General features: G+C 32.3%; 3 protein-coding genes across 3 annotated transcripts in view; 2 read left to right on the forward strand and 1 right to left on the reverse strand.

Moving 5' to 3' along the window:
- LOC108772642 (peptidoglycan recognition protein 1-like) overlaps window positions 1-755 on the forward strand; it is a 1164-nt gene extending 409 nt beyond the window's left edge. Inside the window, exons 2-3 of the mRNA XM_018538212.1 lie at window positions 272-434; window positions 518-755. Coding sequence (XP_018393714.1) covers window positions 272-434; window positions 518-702 — 348 coding nt within the window. The 3' untranslated portion in view covers window positions 703-755. The remainder of the gene's footprint in view (window positions 1-271; window positions 435-517) is intronic.
- Window positions 756-1132: 377 nt separating this feature from the next.
- Window positions 1133-3293, reverse strand: LOC108772643 (uncharacterized). Its single transcript, XM_018538213.1, has 4 exons — window positions 3281-3293; window positions 1799-1944; window positions 1595-1720; window positions 1133-1261 (listed from the first exon to the last, which is right to left on the reverse strand). Exons 1-4 carry the CDS (start codon window positions 3291-3293, stop codon window positions 1133-1135), a joined length of 414 nt encoding a protein of 137 aa, XP_018393715.1.
- Window positions 3294-9224: 5931 nt separating this feature from the next.
- Window positions 9225-26704, forward strand: LOC108772708 (uncharacterized). The gene is made up of 21 exons (XM_018538301.1): window positions 9225-9374; window positions 9592-9801; window positions 10440-10641; window positions 13117-13277; window positions 13399-13530; window positions 13618-13797; window positions 13890-14108; window positions 14421-14903; window positions 15511-15723; window positions 15803-15966; window positions 16471-16618; window positions 16911-17025; window positions 17937-18071; window positions 23500-23559; window positions 23629-23750; window positions 23865-24008; window positions 24845-25049; window positions 25124-25272; window positions 25353-25568; window positions 25884-25985; window positions 26056-26704. Exons 1-21 carry the CDS (start codon window positions 9225-9227, stop codon window positions 26137-26139), a joined length of 3594 nt encoding a protein of 1197 aa, XP_018393803.1. The 3' UTR covers window positions 26140-26704.
- The last annotated feature ends 109 nt before the right edge of the window (window positions 26705-26813 follow it).

Here is a 26813-nt window from a genome sequence, read left to right on the forward strand (position 1 = left end):
TTTATAAACTGTAAATTATCGTACACAAACAACCGCATGTATTATATACAACTCAAGTAATATTTTAAATCAAAACAAGTATAATCTATTTTAATAAAATAGAATAGATAAAGTTGTGATTCTTTTCTTTTTGTGCTCTAATAAATAATAAATTTATAAATAATAAGTAAATAATGGTACTAATAAATAATAAATATATAAGCAATAATAAATAATAAATAATAAATAATGGTATTCGCATATCATAACAATTATCAAATTTCATTTCAAGAGATACCATATAAATAACAGAGGATGGACCGATATTGGTTATAATTTCCTAGTCGGTGAAGACGGAAATGTGTACGAGGGTCGCGGATGGGGCAAGAAAGGCGCTCATTCTAAACCTTTCAACAGCAAGAGTATTGGAATTTGCATCATCGGAGATTACAGAAGTAAGCAATACCAGAAATAACACGGATTTGTTATTAGTATCGTATGTAGGTAACATGTATTTTTCTAATGTTTTTCCTATTAGACCGAACACCAAAAGCAGCGGCGGTACAAGCAGCGACTAACTTGATTGCTTATGGAGTAGAAAACGGTGAAATAAAGAGTGATTACAAGCTTCTTGGACATCGACAAACCTGGCCAACCGAATGTCCCGGAGATAGTCTTTACACAATGATAAAGTCATGGCCTCATTGGTCCGAAAATCAATAAACAATAATGTACATTTTACTTAATACAACGTGAAATAAAAGTTTTTTTCATCAGTCACGATAAAAACGATCACAAACCATAATTGTGTAATCGATTAACAATTATATGAACATTTATACAAAGTTCGCAATGCATTTGATTTTATAAATGTCAAAATTTACATCATCCTTAATTTCTACTTATTAATTAATCTAATAAAGCGACATACATTATATATATAATATATCGCTTTATTAGATTAACCAATAAGTATATATTTGTAAAAATAAACCAAACAATTGTTGTTTATATATATGCATATGCATACATGATTTAATTCAATTCCATATATAATATATATATAATATTATATTATTATAATTATTATAAAATATTAATTTAATAGTAATATTGGCAATTAACAATCAAGTACATAATTTCCACGTGATTATTATATATGGATAGTAACAAGGTCGTTAAGGTATTTATCATAAGTATCTTCCTCAGTTCTGACGCAAATTTCCAATCTCGAGAAATCTATTTGGGAACCATTGTTTTCGTAATCAGTCTGGTCTCTTATCTAAAATAAAATTAATTATTTTATTTTTCCTATATTCTCAATATGTCGTGGAGAAATATTATTGTTGAGTTTCAATAAATTTTATAAATTCAGAGTTGAGAAAAGCGTTACTTTTTTTATTCTTTTTTATAATAAACTATTTGATAATAATATTGCAATTTTTTTATAACTAAACCTTAAGATTGTGCTAAGGTTTAAAAGTCTTTTTCAACCTTAGCACAATCTTACCGTTTAGTTATAAAAAATTACAATGTTATGTTTATTATAAAAAATAACGGAAAAAATAACGCTTTCTAAATCTGTTTATATAGCAAACATAATATAATTACATACTTGCAGGAGAATTTGTCTACCGAATTGTTCATTCAATTTTTCTATGCATATATTCGTTCCATACGAAATGCCAGATTTTAAATTACCAGCAACAGTAACGTAACGAGCGCGACCATCAAGATAATCCTAAAATAAATTCGTATATATTAGAGAAAATTATCTGTAAGTTGTTTTTGTCACATTGCGTCTGTCTCGTTTACGAACCTGAAGAGTCTTTAATTCCTTTCCTCGATCATCCAGATGATTACGTTTATCGTCCGTCCCGAATACAGGATAATATCCGGAAAGAGACACATTATGAATAGCATATCCCGTACATTTCAAATCCGTTCTGTTTACATTATTCTTGTCTAAAATCAATCATTCTAAGCATTAAGTATTCTAGCCAAGTTCAATACTTGAATATTTAATAAAAAATATTCTGCGAAAAACATGCTTGATATTTATGACTATAATTATATTTATAATTAGGACCTTCTTTTTTATATCATTATTATTGCTATAACATATTCGTAAACATAATTGTATTTATGATTTTATAATAATTATAAAAATAAAGTTCATAATCATAATTATTCTATGCAATTATTGTCAGAAATACCGAACATTTTTCTCTCAATGTGGTAATATTTTAATGGTAAGTATGCTAAATTGGAGTAAAACTGTCTACCAGAAGCGAAAACTATGGAAAACAGAAAAAGTGCGAAAATCGCGAACATTTTTGTAATTAAATAACACAACTCGTATCGCAATTATGATCATACTGATTGCCGAATGGCCAAATCCTTTTTTTAAAGCTGACCACCTTTATACAATGATGATCGGAATTTGCTAACGTTTGACAATTGCTTACTCAATCGCTTCCGAATACATTCTACAGTTGGTTCCAAGACGACATGACCAACGTCACATTAACCGATGTAACATTGTCCTGTCATGTGTATAAACTTCATTATTGAAACTGAATTATTAATATGTATTAATATTAAATGACATTTATTATAAAGACATTTGTTTTAAAGACACTTTACAATTTTTTCAAACGAAATAGCGTTGACCTACAATGTTAGCTAACATGCGCACATTTAGCAGTTACACGTAGAAAAAGGCATACTATATACAAATAATAATTATTTGTTTCAAATTTTAAAAGTTTATATAATTGCAAATCTATCATAAGTTCATCACAAATATCAAATTTATATAAGATCTGAATCCTATTAAGTTTAATACTGAAGTCAAAATTATTAAATTAAAACTCAATTTACTTGTTACATAAAGTCATTTCTTTGCGATCTATTTTACAAAATATTCTTTAAAAGAAAATAAATTTTAATTTTAAGTACACAATAATAAATGAGTTGTTCTAAAATTTGTAATAAGTATATTTTAAAATTATTAAAACAATATTTTTCGTTAAGGATAAGCGTTACTTAAAAGAAAGAAAATTGAGTAATGAAGTGACATTGTTCTATGTAATAGATTATAGTAAAATAATAATTCCTTTCTCATTATTCATTTTATCTGACTTTATTCATATTCGTTAAATATAGTCCTATATCCATATGCCTAATTAGGTACATATATAAAAGTGACTTTAGCCAAAATATGCCAACTTTGCGTATATTTTTTAAATATTGATCTACATTCATATGGCAATTATGCATGATGTGTATATGTATGTACCATATATTGTCATGTTATCTGAAGTCATTATTAAATGGAACTGTATATTTATATATGACTAACACAGTGTCGATCTTTTATAAATAAAAGAAATTAAAATCACCATACACAGCATATATACTATCTGCATATGTAAATTGTTCATCATATAACGAATCATGTCATTTATAATAATTAGCAATATTTTCTTACGAAACACATAGATAATTATAGTATATGTTCTAAATTTCAACATATTTAAACAGAATCAATTATTTAAAAATATTTTTTGAGTGCCACATTAGAAGTAGATTATCATAAAGAAATAATGTTTATTTCATATTTCATGTGAGTTCTTGAATTTAATAAAAACATTTATGTACACGTAATGCGTTCAAGTTTTTCCACTCTTCTAAATGTGGAACAATAAATATTCAACTATTCAGAATTAACCATTAGGAAGTTGATTGTCGCTTTCATGGCGGCATTATGGCACCAAAGCTATACTTTCCAACTATATCCCTCGTAAATAATATAGAACCTGGTGAATAGGACACGTGGAAAACGATACATCGTCAGTCTTATAAAGTGGTTCGTAGCTTTCGAACGTGTTTTGTTCCGTTTCAAGATAAAAGGTGCCTTACGTAATACGATGAATCAGAAAGACGGTTTCAATGTAGCAGTGACGAATTAAACAGAGTATTATTAATCATTAACGTTCCGATAATAATCAAGAATGGAGTTTCTCATTAAATAGTACACGAAACGATATATTTATCCACGATATTGTAAAGACGACTTCGATAATTATCTTATTTCTTAGTAAAGTTACGATCAAAAGGTGATTGTCGCAATTTTAGCCTATAGATTTATATATAAACGATACCTACACTATAAAATGGCTTCTTTTGCCTACAAATCGATTTCTTTTGCCTACAGCATCGTTTGCCACTTTTCCCGACAGTTCGTTTACGCACAAAAATTATTGTCTACAGCTCGATTACCGTCTTTGTAAAGTTAGCACCTCATTTTCAAAAATTGGAAATTTTAATAACAGTTCTGCTCGCATCCGAAATTGTTTCACAGTTCTTGATAGGTTTCATGAATCGTTCTGTTGATTTAGACAAAAAATTAAAAAAAGTAAAAATATGCGGTGCTAACTTTGCGTGGCACCACAAGATTCGAAAAAGTTGATTTTTATTACGGAATCTTATAGTTCTCGAAGAGTTTTACAGTTTCAGATAGATTTTAACAATAGTTCTGGTTTTTAAGTACTTTTTAATAAATTTTTAACATAACAGCTGGCATTTCAAGTTTCAAAATTATTAATTTTTATTACGCTACTCTTTTGTATTCGAAGAGTTATACAGTTATTTGTGATAAATTTTATTTAGCGATACCGGCATTTTAAATATGTTTAAACAATTTTTTAATCCGAACTGGCACCGCACTTCAAGAGTAAAGTACCTCTAAAGTTCTGTGTGACTGACTTTGGCATTTTCTGACAATTCTATGATAGTTCCGAAGACTTATGTAGGTTTTGACTGGAGTATCGGTCGTTAAATATTTTTAAACAAAAAAAGTAAAAAATAAAAAAAAAATATTTAAAAAAAATATTTAACGATCGAATACTCCAGTCAAAATCTACACAAGTCTTCAGAACTATTGTATAACTCTCGGAAAAAATGTCAAAAAGTTAGTTAGAACTGGTTGTTTAGAGGTACTTTACTCTTGAAGTGCGGTGCCAGTGTTCGGATTAAAAAATTATTTAAACATATTTAAAAGGCTGATAGTGTCGCTATAACTTATCAGGAACTATGTAATTCTTCGAATACAAAAGAGCGGCGTAATAAAAATTAATTATATTGAAACTTGAGATATCAGCTCTTACATTAAAGATTTATTTTAAAATACTTGAAAATTATAACTATTGTATAAAATCTATCAAGGACTGTAAAACTCTTCGAGAATTATAAGATTCCGTAATAAAAATCAACTTTTTTCAAATCTTGCGATGTCACGCGAAGTTAGCACCGCATATTTTTATTCTTTTAAATTTTTTGCTTAAATCAACAGAAATATTTATGAAACCTATCAGGAACTGTAGAACTATTGCGGGTGCAAGCACACACAGAACTGTTATTAAAATTTCCGATTTTTGAAAATAAGGTGCTAACTTTACAGAGACTCGACTGCCTACATGCACTTTTACGCAAAAATAAAAATTTCAGAAACGGTGTTACTTTTGCTTACATGTATTATTGCCTATAGCTCGATTGCCTGCACCCGTGTGAAGCTCAATATTAAAAAATCGATTTTTTTTTTCATGCATTCGTTTGCTCATCGTTTGCTCACGAATGCTCAGTTGAAATTTTCGTTTGCTCACCCTTAGTTCAAAAGATATTCACACGGATATTGCCTGCATGCATTTTTTCACACAAGTAAAAATTTCAGAAACAAAGTCATATTTGTCCACATGTATTATTGCCTAGAAGAACTTTTGCTCACAAATAAAAATTTTAGAAACGAAGTCACATGTGCCTATGTAATATTACTGTGTATCTACAGATCGATTGCCTGCAAGCACTTTTACGCACAAATATAAAATTACGGTTAAGTAAGAAAACAATTTGTATTTTTAAGGCAGAGAATTTTGTGTGCCTCAAAGCACAGAATTTATTTTAAAATAAAGAATTTATGATTTTAAAGCAGAAAATTTGTGTTCTAAAACAGAATTTGTGTTTTTAAAGCAGAGAATAGATAATAAATAAAGACATAATCGAGCTGTAGGCAATAATTTTTTTACGCAAACGAACTGTCGGCAAAATAAGTAATGTAGGCAATCGATCTGTAGGCAAACGAAATCATCTCTTACACTATTATATGATATATTTTTAAGTTTTTTTATTCAATCCAGCTTGTTAAATTAGAATATAATCTGGAATCACAAGCTTTTTAATTTTTAAATTATCTTTGCTATAACGCATTGTATATTTCAACAAAAGAAAAATCAGTTGAAAAGTTCGCGACACAGAGGTATCTATAAGCCGTAGTACATGATCGATGTGTCATTGCACCGTACCCCACTAACATCGATTGCAGAACCGTGATATAACAGCAAATATGTTAGAATAAAAAACGCACATGTAAGATCGAGTATAAGACGTAAAAATGAAGAAATAGATGAGACATACCGAATTAGATCGCGACGAAATATGATAGTTCGTTTCCTTAGTCAACCACCCGATCAGGATTACTGCGATAGTGCCGATGAATGAAAGATAAAAGTCATCCCTGAAAGTTTTCTCTTTCGCGAAGATATTGACTAAAGTTATTTTCGTTTCGAACACTGCTTGATTATCAGAGAACACACATTTCACGATGAATTCGTTTTTGCATCATTTCATCACATTAGACATTGCAATATTAATTACTATTGTACTGTTAAATATCACAAAATTAGTCTCATTTATAACTATAATTATTTATTAACGAGTATTTCCGTGAAAAAAGTTCCATTTATCAAGGGAATATTTATTCTTTTGACCTTGCCGCACAATTTTAATAACGTCATCGCGTGTCATTTGTATAATGAAATTACTTTGTTTGATTAGTAGCTTACGCTGGGTAAAGAGTGAGCTTGGCTAAAGCACTTCTGTGATATTTCATTTTGTATTAATTATTTCATCTTCCTTTCGTTATTTCTTTTTTTTTTATTGTCAGTTCAAGAAAGAGATGTAATACTGGTTACTAATAAAATATAGTGCAATGGAAACTTTTAGAAGACTTTTTTTAGCAAATTCTCGTAAGCGATAGTGCTTCTATCATTATAACATAATTTATCGTTACTTTGACACGCGGTTATTGACGCAGATGGGGAAAATAAACATGCTACGCACCTATTTAATTTTACGAGACGATTAAATACAGTGTTATATGTATAGTCTGCCGAATAAAAGAATACAGTTCCGTCGGAAGAAATCAATGATGTCAAAGTATCTGTAACATGAATTTTTGATTGATGTTAATTTTTTATTTATTCCCTAGAACTGGACATGAAAGAGGACAAGAGGTGTTTTTTCACGTCCCGTTCAGACGAATAAATAAAGAATTAATATCAATCAACAATTTATGCTACGGATACTCCAAAAATTCTTCTTCAAGCACAAACTTTCCGTTTATGAAAAACGCAGGTTCGCACAGGTGGCGTCGTGACGCTGAGCTTCGGCTTCATTCGACGCGCGACGCTTCCTCGTGTCGCAGCGTCGCGACGCCTGAGTGTCATATCTTTAAAGAACGCGCTACAACGCACATTGTTTGACCCGTATAGTTCATTTGATCAACACAAAAATGAAGCGAATCAGACCTAATCAGGTACCTCTTTACCTTTAATGCACTGCCGAATAAAGCACTATCGATTTGATGGGTTTCAATCTTTCAAACCTAAATTTTTTAAGAATTCTTTTTGTTTTAAAACAAAAACCATCTTTTTTAGACGTGCTTAGTAGAAATATTCATAAATTTTAATATTAGCCATTAAAAATTTAATATAAATATGTCGCGCACAAATTTATCTTTCTATTTTTTTTTGAATTTACAAAGAAAGTATGTTAATTTTAACTGGCAAGAATTCGTACAACATGCCTTTATTTTCATTTAATATTAGACTATATAAAAAATAATTGCTAAGATTGCAAAGTCATATCGACTGCTTTCGCGCAACGTTCGCGATTAAAGTCTGAAAGGCACAATTTAATTTCTCTCTTTGTTTAGACTTAAAAAAATTAATTTGTCAATTTATATTAACAAATGTTTTTTGTAAAGATATGTAGAATTAAGTATTCATTACTTTAAGAATATACTAATCAAACTATATACATTATCTATAACATACGGGTTATTGAGTCAAAAACATTATTAATCTAATTTTTATAATCGCCTTATATTTGAAATAATATATCATACGCAAAACAAAATTATATGGGAAACTGCTAAACAACATTTACTCATATTTAAAAATACATTGTAGTTTCTGATAAGAGTAGAAAATATTTACTAATGCTTAAAATAATAAAAAACGTCATATATAATTAAAGAATACTTAAAAATAAATGTGCTTCAAAACGCAAAAACACAAATGAAAAACATGTAAATCGCGATGCTAGAATTTATACGATATATGATATATGTTTATGTTCTATTAAATATTAAATTAATCCAAGCGCATTGGCACTCTGAATAGATAAAAAGAGGGAATTCACCGATGGCTTTTCTTAGAAGGAAAAGTCCAAATGCGTGTACTGAATTAATAATGACAAGATTTACAATAAGGAATAAATAACCGACGAGATCCAGTGCGATAGTGCATAATGAAATCATTACCGCGACGTAATTGCCGAAACCGCAGTACGATATGATCTTTTGCAATATAGCGAGAATAGTTAGCATAATTCTGCTTCAATAATTGAAGAGAATCTACCGGAACGTAAACTCTCGACAAACTACATATTGGAGCTTTCTGACTACATATTGGAGAATCTCTATGCGCGCTTTCGACTAATATTACGTTTCGCGTGTCATGAATATCGCTATTACATCCTGACCCGCCAATCATCCATAAAGCACTATGAATATGCAAGCGAAAATATATTTGAATGCTGCGGAACATGCGAATCAATAACAAAGAGAAGCCGGTAATGACGAAATGTCTGTGAAACCTGTCGGCTTTTTCTCTCTCTGATCCTCTACAGAATGTATAAAATACGTTAGAAAGCTCTCATGTTGATTTCAATCAATAACAGATGCAATTGCACATATTTTATAAAATGAGATAGAGTGTCACGTGCTTTAAATAAAAAATTATTTTGGTATACTCTTATAAATAAACTACGTCATTCATGATTATCCTATATTTATAATATTTATCTTTAAATTTGGAGATTGTCATTCTGTTGCAGGGGCTGAAATGCATTCGGCCGTAAGAAATTGGTTGAATCGTGGCGAACTTGAGAGACTCGAAAATGTCGTATTAGAGGGTCGGGGCACGCGCTTGTTAGGCGAACAGTCGCAAGATCTTAAAACTCGTGTCTTCCTGAAGGGACTCCCCAACTATTTGGTAAGTAAATAGAAAAGATTTATTTTAAACAGTCACTAAATTTTACCAATCTAAAAACTTATTGAAATTTGTTGTTTTTTTTTTTAAATTAATATTTTGATGAGTTTTCTAAATCATTGTTTCATTTTGAAAAATTATTCTCAAGATGCAAAAATTCCATTAGAAGAAAAAATATTGATAAAAATCAAATAAATTTTTCGATTTATATATATTTCAGACGAAGATCTCTCAAGTGCACGATGCTGTTGCCCGCGGCTCGTTAGCTGATACGCAGAAGATAATTTTTGAGGAGCCGAAGAAAAAGCTGGCGATTGCGAAGGATTCATGCGGGGTACCTTTGTTACACAAAGCGGTGTACTATGATCAACCCGAGATAATTTTTTGGCTCATAGAAAATTACCCTATTACGCCACAACAGAAAGATAGGGTAAATCTTTTCCAACATTGCTGTCCATAAGCCATAAAAACAAATTACGCATATTGTAAACAAATTTTACTGCACACTCAACCGGATTCAGTCAAAGCATCTTAAAGATAATAATAAAGAGCTTGTTAAGTGGTAGCAGTTTTTGTAAAACTGATCCATTAAATTTCTTCCTTTTTAAATTGCTCTGTTTCAAAAATAATATTTGCCTTAATCATCTTAATTTACATGAGCTTTAACACAGTAACGGAAGTATTAACTTCGATCGGTTATCTTCTATAATTCACAAGGTTCGCCTATTTTTACGGTGGAATCGTGTCGCAGCGCAAACGCATGTCAACTTGCTTGAGAAGAAGCTTTTGAATAATCGAATAGTACTTCTTCCTAGCAACGTTTGTCACGGCCCCGCATCGCGTGACGCTGATAATAACGAAGTGTAAACCACCTGTTCTTTCCTTGCCAGCCATGAGCTTACACTAACAGATATATACAAATACACAAAACGAATTTTGATCTGACGTATATCAACTTTAGCATACATATATGTTTGACACCCTCTCGTCAAAGACATAAATTTTGAAAATTTTAAACCCATTTATAATTATATAATTATACGTCATATGTCATTCTTTACGGTTTAGGAGGGACGAACAGCTTTGCATTATTGTTGTGTGTGTAAAGATCCTGAGCCAATCTGGGATAATCTCATAGAAGGTGGATGTGACGCTAGTATTTGTGATAAGAAAGGACACCCGGCCTCCTATTACTTGGAACATCCTGAGGAAATTGAATTACCAGAAGTAGAGATGACAACTCGACGAAGAAAAAGTACCGCAAAAGATAGTGAGTATTGTTATTTCATTTTAAAAGATTAAAATGTTAAGTATATTCTTGATTTTATATTAAAGGAAATTAATTTTCGATCGACAATTATATTTTTCTTTTGTTCTACATCTCTCTCTGTCTCTCTCTCATGCAAGATTTTATTCTCTAAAACTTTTAAATATTCTCTAAAAATTTTGGAGTGAAATCTTACTATAAAGAATTAAACCATTTTTTTTTCAAGATTGACTTCAGTTTTCTCTCTTTAAATTGAGATTCTATTTCAAAAAATTCAGAGAGTATACATAACATCCCTCTTTTGTAAGAATTAAGTAGATAGGCTAAGCGCTTTTACAAAGTGTCTTGAATTGTTAAAATATAGTATACACATACACAGCATTTCTGACTTTTTACAATCAATACCAGTGGATAAGCGTGTTTAAATATTACATTAATTTTGCTAGTTCGTCAGCAAGTCGTTAAGACAATTTCGAGGAAACGTCGCGAACGATTGAATGAACAACCTTGCGGCTGATAGAATACTATAGCATTTTTCGCCTGTTTCCTACTTTCGCGAATATAGATTCTTCGCCTTATACCCCACATATCTGTTTCTAATGACCATGAAGAATCGATAGCACATAAATTTGTAAGGCAAGGCTAACTGCGGCGTTCGATACAGAGACACGGTCGGAACGAAGAATCACTTCGTGTGAATTATAAAATCTAAATGAAAGAGCAAAGCTCTGAATCTGTTCAGTCGCAATTACACTACAACTTTATGCTATGTAAAAATTATTTCATTCTTAGGCTTAACATCTCTTAAACATTCATCGCACTAAACCAAATAGAAAAAATTGTAAAAAAAATTACAATGTAACGTAATTACATGGAGGAAATACGACTATCATTACTTTTTTGTTCGTTGAATGACTTCAGAAACAAATAGGTCATGGATCGATCTATCGTCCTAACAACGGTTGAGTTCTAATTTCACCAATGATAAGAACTCATCTTCTATTCTTCGATCGTACTGCCATGCTAGCAATTACGCTCGAGGATTGAAGTCAAAGCAATTTCCTGTAAATATACTTTCCAACGATCAACTTCTCTTCCTCCTATGCGATTGTACATAAGAAATTCTTGTAAAAGTTTGTGCATAATACAGCAAATAGTTTGAACTACTTGTATTGTTTAAAAAATAAATTAAGTGATTTTTCGTTAACATGGCTATTATTTTCATGTACAAAAATAATTTAATAGATATAATTCTTCCTTTCGCTATAAATTCAGAGATTAGTCTTGCACAATTAGAACTACCAATTATATTTTCACACAATATAGACTATCGTTTTTGTATTTACACGTTTAATTTCTCTGAGAAATCTCGCGTGATCGTAGAATTTCACGAACCATTGCGGCAATAATAATTTATTAGAAATACTGAAGCATGACAGGTAAAGAGTTGTAAATAGGTACAGTAAGCGCAAAAACAAGTTCTCTTTATCGTGTAACAAAATGTCTACATACACTGTATGCGCAACTGGAAACGTGTCAGTAATATGACAAACTCCGTGCACTACTCCACCTTCTAGAAAATTTATTAACTAGCAACTGTGCTTGCCATCCGTGTATTCAAGACGATATAAAATATTAAATGTAGCGTGCATGCAACTATTATCGAAGGCGCGCATCAATAGATCTAACCGAGCTACAATTCATTTTTAACAATAGATATTCCTGAATATAGCAAGCAGAAGTATTTTCGATATATTTGCAGAGATGCCAACTATCAACTTTCGCAATTTAAATTATGCAAGCAATCTCTTTACAATATAATATAACTATACTTTTATGAAATTATAAATATCGCAATAAAATTACATTCACAAGAAACAAATCTGCTGAGAATAATAATCATCAACACATCTTTTTGTCATGAGTAAACATGTGACATTCTAACAGAATTCACGATTTTCTTGTCATAAAGAATATGTAACATTTCAAGTAACACTCTAGCGGAATAGTTCTGGCATTTAATATTTACTGAGCCATAAACTTCTTGTGAATTTTAAATATTTAATGTCTTTGTAATAGTACGTAGCTTGAGGAGTTATACACCGTTCATGAATACTTCCTGAAAACATCGCTATTTAAATGCCATAGTTATGAAAAGTAGTCGAATCCATCTTATACTATAATATTTCCGCGATGATTATGTGAGATTGTTTATTTTTACTTCATATTCTGTTCATTGTTTAGCCAAATATAAATTGACTTGATATATCTACAATAATCTCCAAAATTTATCGAAAGAGTAGTACAATAGTTACAATTAGCTAAACTTCTATTTTGTAGTTGATCTAATTATCTGTTAAATTGCATTGAACGCTTTTATCAATTATATTGTTATAATAAAAAGTGTCACTGCTCCAGATTCTTTAGTATAAATGAAATCGTGAAATTTCTTTATCTAAATCGTAACATTCATTTTAGATATGGATTTTAAACCCTCCAATATCAGGATATGGATACACAACAAAGACATCGGAAAATTACAACAAGTATTGTGGGAGGGACATGGATCTAAACTTCGATGCGAGACCAGCAACAATTCGCGAATAAGAAGATTTTTAGAGGCCGTGCCCTTTATTATGGTATGTTAATAAATAAATTACACATATTTTTCAATTGTTCAATTACTTATAAAAAAATTAAAATATTAATATTGTGGGGTAGCCAAAAAATTATTAAATAAAATTATTGTGATTTCGGCAGGGCACAATAAAGGATATTCACGCAACAGTTATTAATAACGATTTGGAGGGTCTCAAGACAAAATTGGAGGAACCTATTTTGCCCATTATTTTATGTGGCAAAGATGGAAATGGCTTAAATGCCCTTCACAAAGTAAGCTCTTATGACGAAAATCCAATGAAATTTTTCAACTGTTAAAATTCGAAAGAAAAAAGTCTGTTCTATCTTTCTTATCACAAGGCTGCTGGTTTGGGATATATAGACATCGCACGTGAAATCCTTGAAAGATGTCCTTCAACAGTAATGGCTCAGGATAACGAAGGAAAGACTCCGCTGCATTACGCAGCTGCACTTAAGGACGACGGCGTTATGTATGATCTTTTGACAGAGCACGGGGCCGATGAAAGTAAATTGGATAACGTGAGTACCATTCGATTATTTATAATTAAAATAAAAGAAATAATTAATCGATAAGATACTACCACAACTCTATAAATCTTGCTGCTAATCAGAGACAAAAAGCACCTGCATTTTACAAGAATCGCCCTTCGGACGTAGACCTGTCGAATTTGTCAATGATACCGGAAGCGCCTCGAGTTTCCGATACTTATCCCAAAAGTTGGGATTGGAGAATCTTGGAAGGAGCCATTATACGAGGCATGAAGAAGGTTAACAGTGACGATAGCGCTTTCGGTAGTGCCGAATCCACAATGAAGGATTCGGATGAGAAGGTATATTTATCATCGTTGTCTACGTTTATCTGCACGATATTCTGCCTGTCTAAGTTTGAATTTAAGATATATATTTCTTATTGTATAATACACATCTATAGATTAATAACTATTTAGTGCACTATCAAATCACCTATAGCCGGACATAGAATGGCATCCCGGTCGAAATGTAGTGTCGTAGTCAGAATGAGTAGTTATATATTTAGCCCAAGATTTTTTCTTTTTTTTCTCTTTCGATACGAGGGGGGTTTCCAGTTCGTAATTCCAGGTCAATGATATGATGGATTATATATGCGAGATTTGGTGAAACAGAAAGGCGATGATGAGCAAGAGAACGAGGAGGCTGAAACTCCGAATGGAGACGAGGAGGCTGAGAATCCAAATGGAGAAGTGGAAGCACAGAATGAAGAAGAACAAGAAGCAGAAAATGGAGAAGAAGAGGAAGCAGAAAATGGAGAAGAAGAGGAAGCACAAAATGAAGATGAGGCAAATGATGCAGGAGACGAAAACGAAGCCGCAGAAGATAACGAGGAAGATGCCACGAATGAGAATGACGAAGAACAAGAAGAAAAAGCATCATCGGACGATGACGTGGTAACTGGACTTGTCGCGGAGCCAACAAAAGACGAGGAGGATGGGCCTGAGGCCGTCGATAATGAAGATGGTATCTATGAGGAATCCCCAAAGATCGAGGAAATCGCTGCCAATGATGAAACCATCATCGAACACGAAGAACGAAACGAACCTAGTACTGGCGATTCTGGCGTTGACGATCCTGCGCAAGATGAAGAGCAGGTATTGTCTTAATCGAATTGTCACGATCACTGCACTGCGCCTTGTATAATACAAAGAAGAAGCCGGGATATCTCAATCTATGTCCGTCCCTGAAATTACGATGTTATGTAATATCTATGTATAATATGTAATAGTAATTATACGTTCAATAATAATATTTTTTAAATTCAGAAAAAATTTGCAATTCACTTCCTCCAATAAAATGAAGAAAAGAAATTCTCACTCTCTAAAACTTTTAGAGTAAACTGTCACTCGAAAGAGTAAAATCACACCTTTAAAGACTGAAAATTGAAACATTCTTTTCAAGATTGGCTCAATTTTCATTCCTTAGAGTGAGATTCACTCTAAAGACTTTAGAAGGTACAACAATTCTTTAGATAGAAGTCTATTTACATATAAGACTCGATTTGCCCGTAACAAGAGTTACCAGCAGACATTTTTTTTTACGGACACCCTGTGTGCTATACACACATACGCAGAGTATGTGTAGTAGGAGCGACAAGAGACACACGATCGATTGCATGTAGAATTCCCATATGCGATTAATATCTTCTATCGATCGTGTGGCTCTTAGCCACGCGCATGATTTTGTACCTGAATATGACAGCAGGTCATCGTTGGCGAACACCAGGAGCCTGCGGAAGTAGAATTGACTGAGGGTAGTATGGGACGGGATCTAGAAGTAGACAGTTTATTAGAGAATGACGATATGGAACAATTAGCGACTCTCGTTCTCAATGGCGAAGGCCGACGATTGGTCGGACGACAATGCGGAAATCCTGAACTCCAAGCTTTTATCGACAATGTTCCAACTTATATGGTATGTCATTGTTGCAATAACGGAAAGCAAGAGCGGTATATGTATATATTTATAAAATATATGTTATGTAATATATTAGGGAAAAATTCGTACCGTTCACATGGCAGCGCGAGAAGGAAATCTTCGAGACCTACAAAGCGCTCTGGATCGCCGTAAATTCGCGGTAGCACGAGATGAATCATCACCCCACGGTGCAACTCCATTGCACGTGGCCGTTATTTTTGGAAATACCGTTATCATTAGGTATTATTAACATATTTTCACATATATATAATTTATGTATATAATATATAGACACACACGTGCATATTTAATTTTATATTTAACATACATTTTATGTTTGCTCTGCGTTTTGATGATAAAATTTTATAATTTTTTCCTTATCAATCAACAACACTTTTAGAGAATGGAAATCTATGTTTAAAATCTTACTTTTCCTTGAGTAAAACTTGTTACAATTAATTATTCTATTATATCTTTTGCTTCAAAATATATACAACAATGTTTCAATGCCACTACAGTAACTTTCCCATCCTATAAAGGTTAAAAATCTCGTTATTGTCTGATAAAAGAAACATAATACAAGGGCATTACTTGATGAGTAACGCGTCTATATAACTGTTAGACAAACCGATCGTCGATAGCTCATGATTTATCTCTGCCATATCGATAGATTTTTATTCGATAATGGGCTATAAACCGGCCATTATTAAATCCATTCAGTTGAATAGTTTATACTTGATTTAGGTATCTGGCAGGGAGGTTTCCAGAAACTACCAACGCGATCGATCTCGATGGGCGAACTCCGTTACATTACGCTGCGACGATCGCAGACAACGGTCATTACTATAATCTTTTGCTACATTTGGGTTCCAATCCTTTAATAAAGGATAACGTGAGTACTCTTATGACATCTTAATGCATTCTTTATTATTATCCACGATCGCGAATAGTGAAATTTTGTGCCCTCCGACTAAATAATAGAGTTAAAAATTTTGAATTCTAATAGAAATAGAGAATTAATTTAATATTAAGAAAGTACTCGCAGAATTTTCACAAATTAGAATAGTTATTCTGCTACAAGCAGAGTGTTGATGAAACCTTGTCTTTTGTCACATAGTTCGGACAAAAGGCAACTATTCTGCTACAAGCAGAGTGTTGATGAAACCTTGTCTTTTGTCACATAGTTCGGACAAAAGGCAGATTATTACAAGCGAAGTCAAAGCGACCTATCACACAAAAAACTTCTTCGCAGTTTCGGGGCTAGCGAGACGCTCGCCGACGAAATGTTGACGGATAAAGGTATTTCTTGATTTAGAGCATTTCAAAGCACCATTAGCAATATAAGTAATTTAGAAAAAATCGCGACATAAATCGTTCGGGCGACAACACTCTTCATGTTTTGTGTCCAAAAAGATGTTTCTAGTTTAGTCCAAATTAAAATCTCGTAAAAATCTTCGACAATGTCGCACTTGGCACGAATATTCTATATGTGTCGGGATTTCGTGAAATATCAATTAACTGTTTTCCGTTTGCACACAAAAACATTTCATACATAATCGATTTATATTTTTTAGATAAATGCAATCAGGTCATCCCTCAAATACCGCGTAAGAAACTTAGTCGAAATACTTGTTGAAATGTTTTCCATTTCTAATTTTCTGATTTTGATTGATTAGTGCTTTGTTCAATTATTTTTATAATAGCATGTAACCACAAGTCAACACTTAACATTTCAGCGTGTTGATCGAGCTAAGGTGTGAAATAGAAATTCGCTTATATACATTTTTATCCCCCAAATTAGTAATTTACATTAAAACGTTATAATTATTAGGTCATTATAATTATTGTAAGATTAAGAAAACGAAAATTTTAATCGTAAAGTGATTAGTTACCATTACCACAATTGCGTCAAAAGCATAAAGTTCTTAATCTTGCAATAATTATTTTTTTATACAAAACTAATCTCAAACATGCAAAAGATCATTGTCATAAATTGAAAAACCTCATCTTCTCAATGTCAAGTTCAAGTGAAGTATTTCACTTAAAACTCAATTTTCTAATATTTACTCTTTAATAATTGCCACTAACGTCACCGCAAAATTTGCTTATTCGCTTTCTTCATCAATCTTTCAACACCTTTCAACGCCGATGGTTGTTAACCCGACTGTTCTTTCAACCGTCTCTATTGCTGACTTGACCGAGATCTACAGTACCCGGAGGTGATATCTACTCAGCTCGGCGGGACGTGAGTGAGCCTGAGGTCCTGGCAACGCTGGAACGATGTTTCCGATTGCTGGCGGGCAACCGGCGATCGTCGATACCAAAAACCCCATCGTCGAACGCCGGTACACTAGTCGCTCGTTGTCTAAAACGGCCCGTGTTCGATTTGATCAAGCACCGTGTGACTCGCATGGATCACAATCTCTTTGACGTGATCTGGCCTTCTCTGAAAAGGTACGGTACTGTCACGGGCAATGGCAGCAAGACTAGCAGTGCCCGCTCGAACATCAGCAGCGTCGCAGACGAAGATCACGGTTATGGTGTGGTCGCGCCTGATTTTGAAAGTTATGTCGTCTTTACGGAGTTCTTCGATCCCTTCATTCGGGAGCTGCACTGCGTAACCGCGAGCGGCGACCTACCCGATCATTCGCTACCACGTTTCTTCAGCGAAAACGAAGAGGGCGAGGAGGGTCCGCCGGATGAAACAATCGTCACCGCAATCGAACAATACGATCTAGACCCGACTACCAAATATATCCAAGCCGGTATTTTAGAGTGCACTCGGAACCTAGTTAATTACTGCCTGCCGTTAACTTTAACAGTCAATCAGCTGGAAGAGGTCGAGAGGGAAATCACCAATCAACTAATGAGCCCAGAGATAACCGATCTGATGGCAGAAGGAAGTAGCGAGGACGAGGCCGGCACGTATTTCACGCTTAATGAAATTCTCGAGCAACCCAGTCAAATACGGGCACAATTGGCCGCAGCCGGTTTATTGTTACCAATCACGGAATACGAGCCAAACGACGAACGGCGTCTTCACGGTAAGCATTGGCCCTACGGACGTGGTGTGTACGTTACCACAGCCGGCGATCTCGCCGTATGGGTAAACATTCAGGACCACTTGAGGATCATCTGTCGTACCAACGAGAACCGGCCAGGTTTATTGGGTCGTGCTTATGTTAGAGTAGCTAAACTGATGATGATATTCGACCGGAGGCTGAAGTTCAAACGTGATCAGAAGCTAGGTTTTCTGTCCGCCCGTCCGCACACCCTCGGCAACACCATCAGATTCTGTCTAATCATACGATTCCCTGAACTTTCAAAGACGTCTGACAATTTGCGACACCTATGCGTGGTGCGCGGCTTGAACGTACGCGACACCGTGAAAAACGATATGGTGAGGATCGGCAATCAACAATCACTGGCCATTACCGAATTACAGACCCTCCAAGACTTTTCCAGAGCGGTGCACAATATCATCACGTTAGAAAAGGAATTATCGTTGAACAACTCGATGAAGATCGCCAATCTCATCACTGGCATATTCCGCAAGCGAGCGAACGTGTCGAGGAATCTTACGAAGACGTAGACGAATTGATGGTCACAATTTCAAGAGACAATAACATTAGATTTTAAGTTATTAAAAATGATCTATTTAATCATCTTTTTTCTTTAGAGACAAAATTGGCAAGCAACAGTTTGTTGAAAACAAACTGCATAAGGCAATGAAAATTATCGAAAATAATAATTTCTATAAAATGTATATACATATATCACATAACTCTCTCTTATAAAAAAAAATTGACCTGTTCTGAGGAATTTTACATAACAAAAACTTTTACTCTCATTGTCAGACGTATTTAGATACTAAAAAGCAAAATGACTGATTTTACCTTGATCGGTTATTCAAGAACACTAATGAACTTTGAGAATCTTTAAGATTTCTCTCAAGTCTTTCTATAAGAAACACTTACGCTTATTCGTGGAAATCTTCTGTGATAATTACCAGCCAATGTTTGATCGTCAATTACTCTTCACAGACTGAACTTTTTAAGTAATATTTAGACTATAACGAGCGAAAGGGAGAGAGAAATAGAGAGAAAAAGAGAGAGAAATGGGTTGGAAAGATGTGTGAACGTTGTTTTATTTCCTCTCGTGCACCCAGCGTCTCTCTTATGAAATTATACTAATTACACTCGTAGTCGCCCTATTAATCGGATTAACCGGCGACGAGATCGCAGGATTGCTGATTAGGTTAGTAAATAATCAGCATTATTGGTATATATTATACACGATACATTATCGCACAATATCTCACAATTGTATCTTGTAAATATTTGTTCTTTCGAAGTAATTCGGCAAATTGTAAAAATTCTGTATATTGTAATATTACTCGCGTAAGAGCAACGATTTTACATGAATTCTCTTCAATGTAAAATGTAATAAAATAAATATTTATTCAAATCAAGTCTATCAAATATAAACTAGCAGTAACATTAATGTTAATTTTTCACTCAACAATATAAACGTAATATAACACATATTGTACGTGACAATCATATTATTGAATAGAAATTATAACAATGATGTAATGTTACTATTAGTTAACGTTTACTAAATTCGTAATTACAACTGTGAGAATTATAGGAAATATGGTATTTCTTTCCTTTTTTTTACCTACAGATTCTCGTGTATCTTGTAAACATTCTCTTAATAAATTGTTGGTAAGCATGTTACTATTTTCATGTAAAGTCGAATATATAAAAATTTTTGAGACGATATTGGTGGCACAATAAGCTTAAAATATGTTAAAGTTTTTCCAATAGCTTCCTTTATATGTGATGCACGAGTCAATGTTCACACAAAATAAAAATGGCGAAGCACACGTCTTTCCAACTCATTCTATTATTATTCGTATTGAACTGGACCCATGTGCCCTTCTCTTTTATTCTTATTATTCTAAGCATCGTAATGTAAATTTGTTGATTAAAAATTGAACCAATAAGCGTATAAGTGTCAAATTGTAATTAATTTTTGTAAATATATACAAGTATAATATATTTTATACATTTTTATCATTATTATCCTGTGTTTTGTGTATTATGCAATAAAATATTTACTATAATGGAAGAGCAATAAATAAAAATTGATATTCTACTCAATAGTAGAAAATGACTTTATATTATTGATGAAACAATAAAAAATTGACATTTATACGTCTATTGATTGAGAATTGAGCGCGATTATAATTATTCATTATATAATACAGTATAATTCACAAATACACTTTTTCAGGCAAATCAATCGTGTTTGTTATGCAATTGTGCTTGTTTATGCTTTTGCACATTGAATTTAAGTTTGTATATGTACATGTATTGTATCATATTATATTAATCAATATTATCAATATTATTATTAATACTTATCAATATTAATTATGTATTGCTATCACGTATGCCGAGTTGCTATAATGCACAGAGTTCCATAATATATTTTTAATAAAGCTGAAAACAATTATTGCATGTATTGCAAGCGAGTATTGTATGATAAATTCTTCTAAATTATAGGGTATGTTAAGTTAGCACCCCAACTATAGTATAACTCAGGAGTTCTGATTAGAGTTCCCACTTCTTTTTGACGAGACGAAGAGTTCCCTATAGTTAATAATAAGAGTTCCGCTCAATAAACATTCTTTTTACATTTTTTAAAAATGGGGTGCTAACTTTTTACCGAATTTCGAGGTGGAATAGTTCTGAGAGGCTTAATAGCTTTAATTTGCGATTGCCTAGAGTTCCTGATATGTAAAAAAAATTTTTGAATATTAAAAAAAAAATTAAAAATTTTTGAAAAATTAATTTTTAGATACAATACTTAGTTCTGATGATAATTTCTGCTTCTTTTCGACGATACGAAGAGTTCTCTATGATTTTTAATGACATATGCACTTAATAATCATTTTTTAATAATTTTTAAAAAATGGGGTGCTAACTTTTTAACCAAATTCAAGGTCGCATAGTTCTGATCAGTTTAACAGAAGTATTTTGTGAATACCCAGAGTTCTTGATACATAAAAAACATTTTTGAAATATAATAAAGTTTAAAAAAAATAGTGGAAACATTTGAAAATTTTTTTGAGAGTACCGAGTAGTTCTGAGTAGCGTTTCTTATAGTTCTCGACGCGTTCTATCGAAAACTGTAAGGTGAAAAAGTAATCAGACCAATGGTTTGCAAGATACAGCGACATTTGTCAGAAGATCAACAATTTTTAGAGTATATCTCGGAAACCATTGGTCCAATCGCTTTCAGCTCTGATACTTTTCACAGAACTCGCCGAGAACTGTCCAGAACTCCGAACAGAACTACTCGGTACCCCTAAAAAATTTTCCGACGTGGGACTTGGAAAAAAATTTGAAATCAAAATTTTTTGGGAGTACCGAGTAGTTCTGATCGGAGTTCTGGACAGTTCTCGGCGAGTTCTGTCGAAAAGTATCAGGACTCAAAGCGATTGGACCAGCGGTTTCTGAGATATACTCACTTTAAAGATTGTTGATCTTCTGACAAATGTCGCTGTATCTTGCAAACCGTTGGTCCAATCGCTTTTCCACCTTGCAGTTTTCGATAGAACTCGTCGAGTACTATAAGAAACGCAACTCAGAACTACTCGGTACTCTCAACAAAATTTTTCAAAGATATCTACTATTTTTTTAAAACTTTATTATTCTTCAAAAATGTTTTTTATGTATCAAGAACTCTAGGTATTCACAAAATACTTCTGTTAAACTGATCAGAACTATGCGACCTTGAATTTCGTTAAAAAGTTAGCACTCCAAAAATTATTAAAAAATGATTATTAAGCGCATATGTCATTAAAAATCATAGAGAACTCTTCGTATCGTCGAAAAAAAGCAGAAATTATCATCAGAACTATCGTATCTAAAAATTAATTTTTCAAAAATTTTTAATTTTTTTTTTAATATTCAAAAATTTTTTTACATATTAGGAACTCTAGGCAATCGCAAATTGAAGCTATTAAGCCGCTCAGAACTATTCCATCTCGAAATTCGATAAAAAGTTAGCACCCATTTTTAAAAAATGTAAAAAAAAATGTTTATTCAGTGGAACTCTTGTTATTAACTATAGGGAACTCTTCGTCTCGTCAAAAGGAAGTGGGAACTCTAATCAGAACTCCTGAGTACTATAGTTGGGGTGCTAACTTAACATACTCTAAATCATAAGAGATTAAAATAAAAAAAAGGATTACTTTTTGCTTGGAATTTCATTGAAACTTTATCAAAAGTTTCACATGTTGTATAGGAATGTAACTATCATTTTTTCAATAAAAAATACATTGAAAATATTAATGCTAAGAAAAAGAATAACGTGCATGCTAGTTGGATTAATAATAAAATTTTAACTTATGACTCAACTGTACGGAAATAAAAAACTTCGTTGAAGTATCTAAAAATTAAGCTAGATTATAACTAAATCTAAAAATAATTTTGTTTGAATCAAAACAATTATGTTAAGATGCTGAAGCTGATTACTAGAACATCAAAATTTTTTAAAGCATTGCTCATCATGCTTGAGTTAACTAGTTTCTTACATAATTATTTTGATGATACAACAAAATTATTTTCAGATCTGTATCTAGCTAAATATTTAGATACTTTATCAAAATCGTTCTTTCCGTACAGTACATTAATTTTTAAATAACATGTTCACAATATTTTCTAAATTATTATTTGACAATCTAATGGATTTATTTTACAGATGATAGTGGAATTGACATTCCAATATTTCACACGGAGGAAGGACATTACTTAGCATCATGTAAGTATTATCGTATATAATTGCAGCAAATCTTCTTAAAATCAATGTAACAAATCTGTGGTTCTTTAGCATTAGGAGATCCCCTAATTAAAGGATTAACAGAAGTAGCTAACGCACGTCCAAAGGATCCAATTACATACCTTGCGACATATTTGTACAATTTTGCTAGCAAGAACAAAGTCAATGAACAGGTATGTGTTCGCTTCGATAGAATCGATAGAAGAATTAAACACAGAATATTATTATTATCGTATTAATATTAATGTTGGAGTGTTTCACGTTGATTCTTTTTACTCTGCTTTCAGGAGTCCGATGTCTTCATTATGCCCGATCATGAAGAAGAAAATTTGGATAATAATATCGAGAACGATGTATTCGACGATGACGCCGGCTATCCTCAAAGCCCAAATTCGGATATACCTGAGTCCACGTTTAGCAATCCTAACAGAGTATGTAAATAAAAATTTTTTGAGCAACTTTCGTAGCATAAAATTTTTTAGAATTTACATTAAAATTTATTTGCAATTTTCTTATTTACAACACGGAAAAATACTTACTGTACGCGAATAATAATTATTTATTCCAAGTTTTTTAAAAGTTGATATACCCATAAATCATAAATTTATCACAAGTATCAAACTTTATTAAAAATATATTTTAAAATCTATTAGAAAATTTAATACTTTAACCAATATTATTAAATTAAAATAAATTTAATTGCTTATTATGTATAAAGTCGTTTTTTCGATGAAATTTTATAATTTTAAATATTAAATCTTATAATTAAAAATAAAAATAAGAAGAAGGAGCATATACCAAAAATTAAATTAAAAGTTTTTTGTTATATACTGAAGATGATCACATTAATGACCGAAACGTTTATAATTACGTAATTTTTAGTATTATTAAATACACACGAGATTTTCGCTACTTTGAACCAGCGTGTAGTATATGCTCCTTCTTCTTATTTTTATTTTTAACTTAACCACTTGATCTTTAAATCACTTATAATTAAAATTTTATATTCCTCAAAAGAAAATAAATTTTTTAAGTAAATTTACAATTAATGAATTTTTCTAAAATTTTTAATAAACATATTTTAAGATTTTTAAAGAAAATATATATTAAAAAAAAAAATAGTTTTGTTGTTAAAGATAATCATTACTTGAAAAAAAGTAAAGCGAGTAATGTAATCACTTTTTTAGCAATGAAATGATATTCTTTTGTATGTAAAAATAAAAATAACTTTGCAAAATGGCAACAAATAAAAATTAATGTTTCTTAGGACGAACATGGGCAAAGTATGATCCACTTCGCAGCGGTTCGTTCCTATTCAAAGGATGGCTTGTATCATCTACTGCTGGAGTCACAAGTCAACGTCGGTTTCAGGGACGAACTGTATCGGACAGCTAGAGACGTTGCCGAACAGGCAAATATCCAAGAGAACATCGAAGAGATTGATCGCTTCATTATTTATCTTGCAGCAAGAGGTAAGAAGAGAAAAATACAGCGCACGTAAAAGTTAGAAGAATTTATTTCAATCCGATTTTAATCCGATACGCAGGAGAGACTGAAAAGTTGGTCGAGCTTCTACTTGAGGGCTACGATCACATTCTAGACGCCGAAGACGAAGGAGCAAATATCATCGAGGTGGCCGCGCAAAGAAGTCACGAAGCTACCGTACAATTTCTACAATCAATTCCTAATTATGTAGTAAGTTGGCGTACAATTTGTAACAAAAAATATTATTCTGTGAGTTATGGCTTAACGTAATCGTCTAATATATATTTTAGAATCAACGCGAAGAAGTACATGCTGCTGTTCGGGCCAACGATGAGAAACGTGTAAAGGAACTTTTGAGTAAAAGCAATGGGGGTGGGAAATTGCTGGCTGTTGGAAAGAATTCGATTAGCCGATGCGCTTTGCATATCGCTGTACTTCAAGAAAATGAAGAACTTGTCAAGTTTATCGCAACAACGTATCCAGAAACGTTACGCATCGGTGATAACGTATGAATCATTGAAAAAGCACATCCGTAAACTATATAGCGTCGAGATACTGCCGTATCTCTTGATAAATAATGAAAAAAAATGTAACCCATTTAATCCCGTAAAAGAGTCGCTTAGAATAACTAAGCAATGTAAATCTCTAATGTTAACTGTAAACATGATTACCAATCGTGTTTCTAGTCAGCATTACAGACAAATCATTAATTAAAATGATTAATTGATGACTGTTATACGATCAATACTAAAAAAGATATATTCTAAAAAAAAATAAGAAATGCTGCAATAAAATACAAGGAACATTAATCTTTGTTTTAGTTGGAGAGAACGGCTCTTCATTACGCAATGGGCGTGACGTCCGTGGAGGTCTTGAGTAATATATTGATTAAAGCGGGTGCGAAACGCATTGTCAAAGATTTGGTGAGCCGCGTATATATGCATTTCTATCGAATAAGTGACAAAACAAAGAGCTAATTTTCTTGGCTTTCAGAAATCCCGGCAACCTTCATATTACTTCATGAATAAGTCTGACATCGAGCGACTTCAAGAAGAGGAAAAATCCATTCTTGCATAAATTATATAATGTTAAATATGCACCGTCTCCGTAATAATACGATCACACACTTTGATATGTTCATGCATTCCATTGAAATGTTATATTGACAAACGAAGGCCGATGAGAAAGGAAAAATCTATATCAATAAAGAATGCGAACAGATAAGTTCGTAATACGTATCGATTTATAATGTCAAATGTAGAATAAGTGTATTTTGAAGAACCTTAAAGATGTTTCTATTATTTAATATATGTATTCTATGTTATGTTTTATTTGTACATACACTAGACAAAGAATACTTTGTAAAAAAATTTTCGTTTATTAGGCTAGCGATCGTGTAACGTTTTCCCTTAGGCGAAAACGTGAAAAATAAGCTATCATTAAAGATAAAATTTTAACTTTTTACGTTTCTCCATCCTCCGGGAATAGTTATACATTGCCCAGGACCTGAATTAATTCTCGACCCCTATTAAAAGTACGAGTATTAGTATGTATAAATCATCAAAAACATACGAAATTATAAATTATATGAACTTTGTCAAATGTCGACAGTTTAGTGCCTTATAAATAAATGTAATGAGACTGCAACACATATATAAAACTATCATTTTGCTTAATTCTACTAAGCATGTAATTGTAAACAAATAAAGGAATGGAAAAAAGAAAGAGAAATAAATTCAGGATTTATTATA

The sequence above is a fragment of the Cyphomyrmex costatus genome, unplaced genomic scaffold (genome assembly GCF_001594065.2).
Source record: "Cyphomyrmex costatus isolate MS0001 unplaced genomic scaffold, Ccosl1.0 scaffold193, whole genome shotgun sequence".
Lineage (NCBI taxonomy): Eukaryota > Metazoa > Arthropoda > Insecta > Hymenoptera > Formicidae > Cyphomyrmex > Cyphomyrmex costatus.

Coding starts and splice junctions, on each gene's coding strand:
- LOC108772708 (XM_018538301.1), top strand. CDS start 9,225: ATGCATTCGGCCGTAAGAAATTGGTTGAATCGTGGCGAACTTGAGAGA. Junction 15,724..15,802: donor ACAATGTTCCAACTTATATG/GTATGTCATTGT, acceptor GTAATATATTAG/GGAAAAATTCGTACCGTTCA. Junction 16,619..16,910: donor ATCCTTTAATAAAGGATAAC/GTGAGTACTCTT, acceptor TTTGTCACATAG/TTCGGACAAAAGGCAGATTA.
- LOC108772643 (XM_018538213.1), bottom strand. Junction 1,721..1,798: donor AGGAATTAAAGACTCTTCAG/GTTCGTAAACGA, acceptor AATTTATTTTAG/GATTATCTTGATGGTCGCGC. Junction 1,262..1,594: donor GTAGACAAATTCTCCTGCAA/GTATGTAATTAT, acceptor ATTTTATTTTAG/ATAAGAGACCAGACTGATTA.